The 9007-nt window shown below is 39.4% G+C and overlaps 1 gene segment (V, D, J or C); it reads left to right on the top strand.

Moving 5' to 3' along the window:
• Positions 1-3800: 3800 nt before the first annotated feature.
• On the top strand, positions 3801-4443 carry LOC118672730. The segment is given in 2 exon segments: positions 3801-3891; positions 4136-4443. Coding segments are annotated over 2 exon segments (357 nt in total).
• The last annotated feature ends 4564 nt before the right edge of the window (positions 4444-9007 follow it).

Raw genomic sequence — 9007 nt, 5'->3', positions numbered from 1 at the left:
AGGTGGTGGGGAGAGGGAATCAATGGGAAAAACAACAACTAAAAAACAAAGGGGACATCCATAATAGTTTCAACGATAAGATAAATTTAAAAAGGAAGAAGACAGCCCTGGTTTGGGAGGGTTGGGGGTGGAGTGAGGTGGGAATGTTGGGAGGGGAGGGATTGAGCAAAAAAGAGCAAGAACTGGGCATGGCCAATAGTGTGGTGATTGTGGGGGCAGTAGGGCAGGTGGAAGACATCTTAGAGGAAACAAATGGGGATGAAAAAAATAAAATAAAACTTTAATTTAACTTACTGTAATTTATTTTTTTAAAGAAACTGCTAATACATGCAAGAGAACTGGAACAGTTCTGAAGAGTCTAGGTCAGGTTTCCAGACTCTGGAATCAATACTTTTGGGTTTGGGAAGGCCAAAGAACAGAGGAACTTTTGGGAGTCAACATTTATGATCTGGTAGCCAGATGTGTGATAGTAGAATTTATGTCACCAGGACTGAGAAGAGTCTGAGAACTAGTCTCTATTTTTTAGAACAGACTCAAAGAACAAATACTGTTAATCCACCCTTTTAACAGTATCTTTTAAAGAAAATGAACCATCAAATGAAGAAAGAGGAAAAACCTTCCTAACTGGCCATCCAAGAAGGAAGTACTTTCATTATCAAGTATACTTATCTGAACAGTGTTTCAGGTCCATGGGTACAGGATGAAAAAGATGTAGAATAAATCTGGTGCTTTTATTTCCATTTTCGTTAAATAGGATGTGAAGTACAAGGGACAATAGCATCCTTCCACATTAGTCCCAGCTCCTCCACTCCCTGCACATTAAGCATGACCAGTCAAGAGACTCAGCCACCTACCAAAGGAAACCCATCTCCCCCAGAGAGCACCCAATGCACTGGGCCCCACTCTATGCATGAGATCCCCACTCAGGAGTTAGTAAACAATGTCTACCACCTCTGACAAAAAAAATTGTACATGAATATAATGAATATAAATAAAACCTTTTTAAAAAGACTTTAGTGGACTTTTTGTTCACTGTATTTTCAGAAAAGAACTCAGTCATAAGAACACTACACATGAGATGTCTGGGGTGATTAGGACTGGAACGCTCAGTGTTCTTTAGTCAAGATCTACCCAACTAAGAGGGAACTTCTTGACATCTGAAACAGCTTCCTCCATTTGTGACTTTAGTTGTTGATGTGCTTTAGTGTTTGCCTCTGAAAAAGTTCTCCCTTGAGAATTTGAGAGTAGGCATGTGATGCTCACATACTTTTCTTCTGGATTTTACTTTTTCTAATCTAACCAGCTTACTTCTATGAGAAATCCTTTGACAGTAGTTGCCAGACACTGTTGATATTTCAAATGAGCACATTGGAATTTATCAGACCGCCCAGATGAGGTACTGCTTCCCACCCACCCACCCGCCACCTTGTCTTCTCGCTTTCTTCACCCTTATTTTCTGCTTAGTATCTTGTAATCAGACTTTGCTCACAATCTTCTACAGATTTTCTAAATGACCCAACCCAAGAAACCACATTTATTTAAAACAAACAAAACAAACAAAAAAAATAACTATCATCTGGACATAATGTTTATTATTTTTTAAAGAAAAAGACAGTTTTCTACCCACCCTCATGTTTGCCTAGTTGAGAATTCTTTCATATACAGTGTGTCCCGCTAAGAATGTATACACACTCTAACAGCTGAAGCTCAATTTTTAAAGTGAAATGTATTTTAGTAAACAATGCTTTTGTAATTATGCAAAGTATGTGTATACATTTTGGGGGACACCCTATAGATAATATTATTTGATTCTCAGAATTCAGCAATCTGATAACAATTAGTGGGAACTAGGGACTGATTTAATGGTGGGTATACTAGTAAGTCACTAAAGTTTGATTGGCTGGACCCAGTGGGACAGGAAATGATCTAAATCAGCAGGATGGACCCTCTGGCTTGGACTCCCCGACTGCATTACAGGCACAGTGCATGCAGGCCAGAGGGAGGAAATGTGTACTCCTGAGAGCCTCGTTTGTGAATTTACAGCTTTAGCTGGACTGAGAACGAAAGAAAAGACAGGTGGGTCATTTGGAGTTACCTATAAAGACTAAAGAAGAGAGGGGGAAATGATAAAGTAACAACGTTTTTACCAATGTCATGTGATTCTCACAAAAAAATTGTAGGCATGGCAGAACTTTAATTACTTGGCAAATAAGAGAAAGTATGTGCCATCTACAGCAACTCACCAAGATGTACTCCAAGAAGTCCTCTGGAGTTCTGTGGTTAGTGGCTAAATACCAACTGTTCACCACATTCTCTACATGGAAATAATAAACAGATTGGGAAAGTTAATGCCACCACTCTCTACATAAAAAATCAGCTTTTAATTTAGTCTTTTCTTCTCTTATGCAGGGGAGAAACAAGGTTACATAAAGGTGGACCATAGAGATGGCCTTACCTAAGATTGGACGACACAAACTCAGTAGGAAGGGACAATTAATGCAAATGAAACTAGTAGTTTCTTGCATTGTGAGTTTCCATTTTTGTGCAATTGCCTCTTCTATAAAATGAGGACCATAATTTCTGACCTTTCTTCTCTCACAGGAGAATGTGTGCATGAGGGAAAATTAGATGCCAATGAATCTCTGTTAGATGTGCAACACAGAATGTTTTCAAATAAATTGTAAATGAATTGTGCTGGCTCTTCATTCACAAGCCATGAAGAGATGTGCACCAAAGCTCTTAAACTTACAGGAACATTTGCCACTGGTGTTGTAGAGTCATAGAGCTCCCTGACACCGCCAAAGCCAAGTATTCTTTAAAAAAATAAAGAAGACGAAGAAGAAGAGGAAGAGGAAGAGGAAGAGGAAGAAGAAGAAGAAGAAGAAGAAGAAGAAGAAGAAGAAGAAGAAGAAGAAGAAGAAGAAAGAAGAAGAAGGAGAGAAGGGAGGAGGAGGAGGAGGAAGGGAGGAGGAGGAGGAGGGGAAGGAGGAGGAGGAGGAGGAGGAGGAGAAAGAAGAGGAGGAGGAGGAGAAAAAGAATGTCTTCAAATAAATAACAGAGCAATTAAATATCAAAATTCTGGTGCTGATTTTCAACTGAGGGTTGCTATTTTCTTTATCATTATACTAGAGGCCCCGTGCATGAATTCGTTCCTGGGTGGCATCTGGCCCACCCACCCTGATTGGGGCCAATCAGTGGCGGGGCCAGCTGGGGGAGGGGCCATAGGCAGTTAGCCAGTTGGCCCTGCCCCCTGGACAAACTACCAGTTGAACTCCCAGTTGAGGAGACAATTTGCATATTAGCCTTTTATTACATAGGATTGAAGTTTTGAGAAATGATTAAAATAAAGAATTTGCCAAAGGATAATAGTATAATCAAAACCTGTTTTATGGCAGTACAAAGACCATTATGATATTGGCTTTACTACAAAAAGGAGGGAGGGAGGGAGGGAAGAAGGAAGGAAGGGAGAGAAAGAAAGAGGGACAGGGGATAGAGAGAGAAGAAAGAAAAAGAAAGTGTACAGAGAAAACTGAAGTCATTACATTAGTTTCGCCTATATCATTTTTCCCACCTATACCATTCTCCTCTCCAAGATCACGTCTTTACAAAAACTATTTACTAAATTACTGTTCTAACTTCTTTCTTCCTTTGGAGTTATAGCCAAACTTTTAGTCTCTGAAGCAAAAGCAAAAGGCATCGATAAATGTTTTAAAGCAAGACATAATCAACCGCCCACTTGACATACCATTTCCTGTTCTGACAGTGATGTCACCGAGAACAGCTGGTACCCAACTTTCAGATCAGAACAAGAGACTTTCACCCTGCAGAAGAGAGCTGCCAGCATGGCGTGCCGGGGCGTGCTGTGGGCATTCGTGGTCTCCACCTGCCTTGGTAAGGAACACGTATTTGCTTTTCCAAGTACCAAGGAGGATTGGAAAGTAGGAAAAAAAATTAAAAACACCGGGCACTTACCTCCACATTGATACCAGCTATTGGAAGCAAAATCATGATGGATTTTGCCTAAAGTTTGGATCAAGAGGAAAGGTGGGTGGGGATGGGAACCAGCTGTGAGTCTGCCTGCTTTATCTCTCTGGTGCCATGCCCAGTGCAGTCCTTTCTGTGCTCTTTCCCACAGGATCCAGCGTGGCCCAGAAGGTCACTCAGCCTCAACAACAAATGTCTGTGCAGGAGGCAGAGACTGCGACCCTGGCCTGCACATATGACACTAGTGAGAGTAATTATTATTTGTTCTGGTACAAACAACCGCCCAGCGGGGAGCTGATTTTCATTATCCGCCAAGAAGCTTTTAAGCAACAAAATGCAACGGAAAATCGCTTCTCTGTCAACTTCCAGAAAGCAACCAAAAACTTCAGCCTCAGGATCTCAGACTGCCAGCTGGAGGATGCTGCAGTGTATTTCTGTGCTCTCAGTGAGGCACAGTGAGATGAGTGACAGGGAGAGGCTTACAGAAACCTCTGACCTCAGTGCCTGTGTCAAGAAGTGGGGGAGTATTTGCTTAAAGGGAACATAGAAATCATTGTTCTTTTTTGGAATTAAAACTCCTTATATCTTAATATCAGAAACATAGAGATATGGATGTCTGCAAGCTGTAATCCTTAAAATTACAATAAAAATAATGGCATGTGCAGTGCCTTTCAATTTTACCAAGAGTGCTCATACGTATTATCACATGTAACCCTCATAGCTTTGTATGATACATGTGACAGATCAGACTTCCTAAGCATCTCCTTCATCCAGAAAATTTTTGTAATTATCCTGAGAGCATGTACCTCCAAGAATCTTAAACTTTTCCATTTTGTTACTTCAAGCTTTTATTTTCCATTTTTCTTTTATTTTCCCATCCCTGTCTAACACTGAATCTCCTCAGAACAAAGTACCCAATTTAGAATACAATAAGTGTGACAGTGGAGGCATAACTTGGGAGGGCATCCACTAGTCCATCCATGAACCTAAAAGATGACCTATGTCCATTGTACATAAGTGAGATGATCCAGAGGAAATGATGGAATGGTCTGTTAAAGGCTCAGCTAAGAAGCCGCTCAGGGGCAACATTAGTGGCTAGAATGCTATTCTTCAGAAGCAGTAATATTTATTAAACCAATGGCTGACATGTGGATACTTTTAGCATCCTAGCTAATATACACAAGTGTAGAAACTAGGAAATGGGTGTTGAATAGACTCTTCTATAACCCATTCCAGAATTTATTGTTCTCTTTCCCTCAACATTAAGTTCTGTTTGATTAGAGGTCTAGTTCCCAGAGGAAGAATGTTTCCACTAGAGGATTCCTAAATAAATTATCTTAACATGAGTCCTTGCTTCAGGGTTTATTTTGGGGGAAAAACAATAGAATACTATTCATCTGTAAAAAAAGGGGGAAATCTTCCCTTTTGTGATAGCATGGATGGATCTGGAGAATATTATGCTAAGTAAAATAAGACAGTCAGAGAAATATACAAATAGCATATGATTTCACTTATATATGCAATCTAATGAACAAAATAAACAAATAAACTAGAAACAGATTCATAGATATGGAAAACAAACTGACATCTGTTAGAGAAGAGAAGATTTGGGGAAGCTGGGTGAAAAACGAAAGAAAGAAAGAAAGAAAGAAAGAAAGAAAGAAAGAAAGAAAGAAAGAAAGAAAGAAAGAAGAAAGAAAGAAAGAAAGAAAGGAAGGAAGGAAGGAAGGAAGGAAGGAAGGAAGGAAGGAAGGAAGGAAGGAAGAAAGAAAGGAAGAAAGAAAGGAAGGGAATAACCCATAGACACAGACAATAGTATGGTGATTACCAGAGAGAAAAGGGGTGGGATGAGGTAGAAGAGGGAAAAGGAGGGATAAGACGTGATGGAATAAGTCTTGACTTGGAGTGGTGAACACCAAATACAATATATGGATGTTGTAGTATAGAATTGTACTCCTGAAACCTATATAATTTTATTAACCAATGTCACCACATAAGTTCATAAAAATTTGTAACAAATAAATAAACAATCAAGGTCTCTTCATTGCATGGAAATATGAATCAGAAACTCATATCAACAGATGACTTTCTGAACAGATTTCTAGATTGAACCAAGTTTTTTCTGTGTAGAGGAGTCAATTATAGAAATTTCCCCTGAAGAGGGCACTGCTTGTATTAGTTGACAGGAGCTGCAAAGGATCCTCAGGTTCAAGAAGAGAGCTCTGATATGCACCCCTATGTTCATAGCAGTGCAATTTACAATAGCTAAGACTTGGAAGCAGCACAAGTGCCCATCAGCAAATGAGTGGATTAAAAATAAGTTATTGTACATTTACACAATGGAATACTATGTGGAGGTAAAAAAGAAGAAACTCTTACCATTTACACCAGCATGGATGGACCTGGAGAGTGTTATGCTAAGCAAAATAAGCCAGTCAGAGAAAGATAAATATCACATGATCTCACTCATATGTGGAATCTAATGAACAAAATAAACTGATGAACAAAATAGATCCAGAGACACAGAACCATGGAACAGACTGATGAATGTCAAAAGGAAGGCGGGGCGGGGGGTGGGTGGTGGTGAGGGGAGGGGAGGAGGAGTGGTAGGGAAGAGTTTAAGCAGGAAACTTTTATACGTATATGTATAGTCCATGAACACAGATAATAGAGTGGTGAAGGCTTGGGACGAACAGGTGTGGGGAGAAGGGGGTCATTGGGAAAAACAACAACTAAAAAACAAAGGGGACATCTATAATACTTTCAACAATAAAGATAAATTTTAAAAAGAAAGAAGACAGCCCTGGTTGGGGGCGGGGGTGGGGGGTGGAGTGAATTGTGAATGTTGGGAGGGGAGGGATTGAGCAAAAAAGAGAAAGAACTGGGCATGGCCAATAGTGTGGTGATTGTAGGTCAGTAGGGAAGGTGGAAGACATCATAGAGGGAATAAATAAAATAAATTGTAATTTAACTTAATTTATTTTATCTTTTTAAAGAAACTGCTAATATATACAAAAGAACTGGAATAGTTCTGAAGAATCTAGGTCAGATTTCCAGACTCCGGAATCAAATCCTTTGTGGGTGTGGGAAGGCCAAGGCACAGAGGAACTTCTGGGAGCCAACATTTCTGATCTGGTAGCCAGATGTGTGATAGTAGAATTTATGTCATCAGGACTGAGAAGAGTCTGAGAACTAGTCTCCAGCTTTTTAGAACAGACTCAAAGGACAAATAAAAATTTTAATCCACCCTTTAAAAGTATCTTTTACAGAAAATGAACCATCAAATGAAGAAAGAGGAAAATCCTTCCTAACTGGCCATCCAAGAAGGAAATACTTTCATTATCAAGTATACTTATCTGAACAGTTTTTCAGGTCCATGGGTACAGGATAAAAAGGATGTGCCCAACTAAGAGGGAACTTCTTGACATCTGAAACAGCTTCCTCCATTGTGACTTTAATTGTTGATGTGCCTTAGTGTTTGCTTCTGTAGAAGTTCTCCCTTGAGAATATGAGAGTAGCCATATGGTGCTCACATATTTTCTTCTGGATTTTACTTTTTCTAGTCTAACCAGCTTACTTCTATGAGAAATCCTATGACAGTAGTTGCCAGATATTGTTGATATTTCAAATGAGCACATTGGAATTTATCAGACCGCCCAGATGAGGTACTGCTTCCCACCCACCCACCCCCCACCTTGTCTTCTCTCTTTCTTCACCCTTATTTTCTGCTTAGTATCTTGTAATCATACTTTGCTCACAACCTTCTACAGATTCTAAATGCCCCAACCCAAGAAACCATTTTTACTTAAAACAATCAAAACAAACAAATAAACACACACTCTCTCTCTCACACACACACACAAAACCACTATAATCTGGACATAATATTTATTATTTTTAAAAGAAAAGACAGTTTTCTACATACCCTCATGTTTGCCTACTTGAGAGTTTTTTCATATACAGCGTGTCCCCCCAAAAATGTATACACACTTCAACAGCTAAAGCTCAATTTTGAAAGTGAAATGTATTTAAGTAAACACTGCTTTTATAATTATTCAAAGTTTGTGTATACATTTTGGGGACACCCTATTGATAATATTATTTGATTCTCAGAATTCAGCAGCCTTATTAACTATCAGTGGGAACTAGGGATTATTTGGATGATAGTTATAAGATACTAAAGTTTGATTGGCTGGGCCTAGAAGGTCAGGAAATGATCTGAAACAGCAGGATGGACCCTCTGGCTTGGACTCCCCAACTCCATTACTGGCACAGTGTATGCAGGCCAGAGGGAGGAAATGTGTACTCCCGAGAGCCTCATTTGTGAACTTACAGCTGGACTGAAATGGAAAGAAAAGACAGGTGGGTCATCTGGAGTTACCTATAAAGACTGAAGAAGAGAGGGGGGAAATGATAAAGTAACAACGTTTTTACCAATGTCATGTGAAAATTAATGCAAATGAAACTAGTAGTGTTTTGCATTGTGAGTTTCCATTTTTGTGCAATTGCCTCTTCTACAAAATGAGGACCATAATTTCTGACCTTTCTTCTCTCACAGGAGAATGTGTGCATGAGGGAAAATTAGATGCCAATGAATCTCTGTTAGATGTGCAACACAGAATGTTCTCAAATAAATTGTAAATGAATTGTGCTGGCTCTTCAATCACAAGCCATGAAGAAATGTGCAACAAAGCTCTTACACTTACAGGAACATTTGCCACTGGTGTTGTAGAGTCATAGAGCTCCCTGACACCGCCAAAGCCAAGTATTCTTTAAAAAAATAAAGAAGAGGAAGAAGAAGAAGAAGAAGAAGAAGAAGAAGAAGAAGAAGAAGAAGAAGAAGAAGAAGAAGAAGAAGAAAAAGGTCTTCAAATAAATAACAGAGGAATTAAATATCAAAATTCTGGTTCTGATTTTCAACTGAGGTTTGCTATTTTCTTTATCATTATACTAGAGGCCCTATGCATGAATTCGTGCATGTGTGGGATCCCACCGGCCCACCCCAATTGGGCTGCAAGAAGTT

The sequence above is a fragment of the Myotis myotis genome, unplaced genomic scaffold, assembly GCF_014108235.1.
Source record: "Myotis myotis isolate mMyoMyo1 unplaced genomic scaffold, mMyoMyo1.p scaffold_m19_p_1, whole genome shotgun sequence".
NCBI classification, from domain to species: Eukaryota; Metazoa; Chordata; class Mammalia; order Chiroptera; family Vespertilionidae; genus Myotis; species Myotis myotis.
Note: the sequence above shows the minus strand (reverse complement) of the source record. Positions and strands in the feature narration are given on the sequence as shown.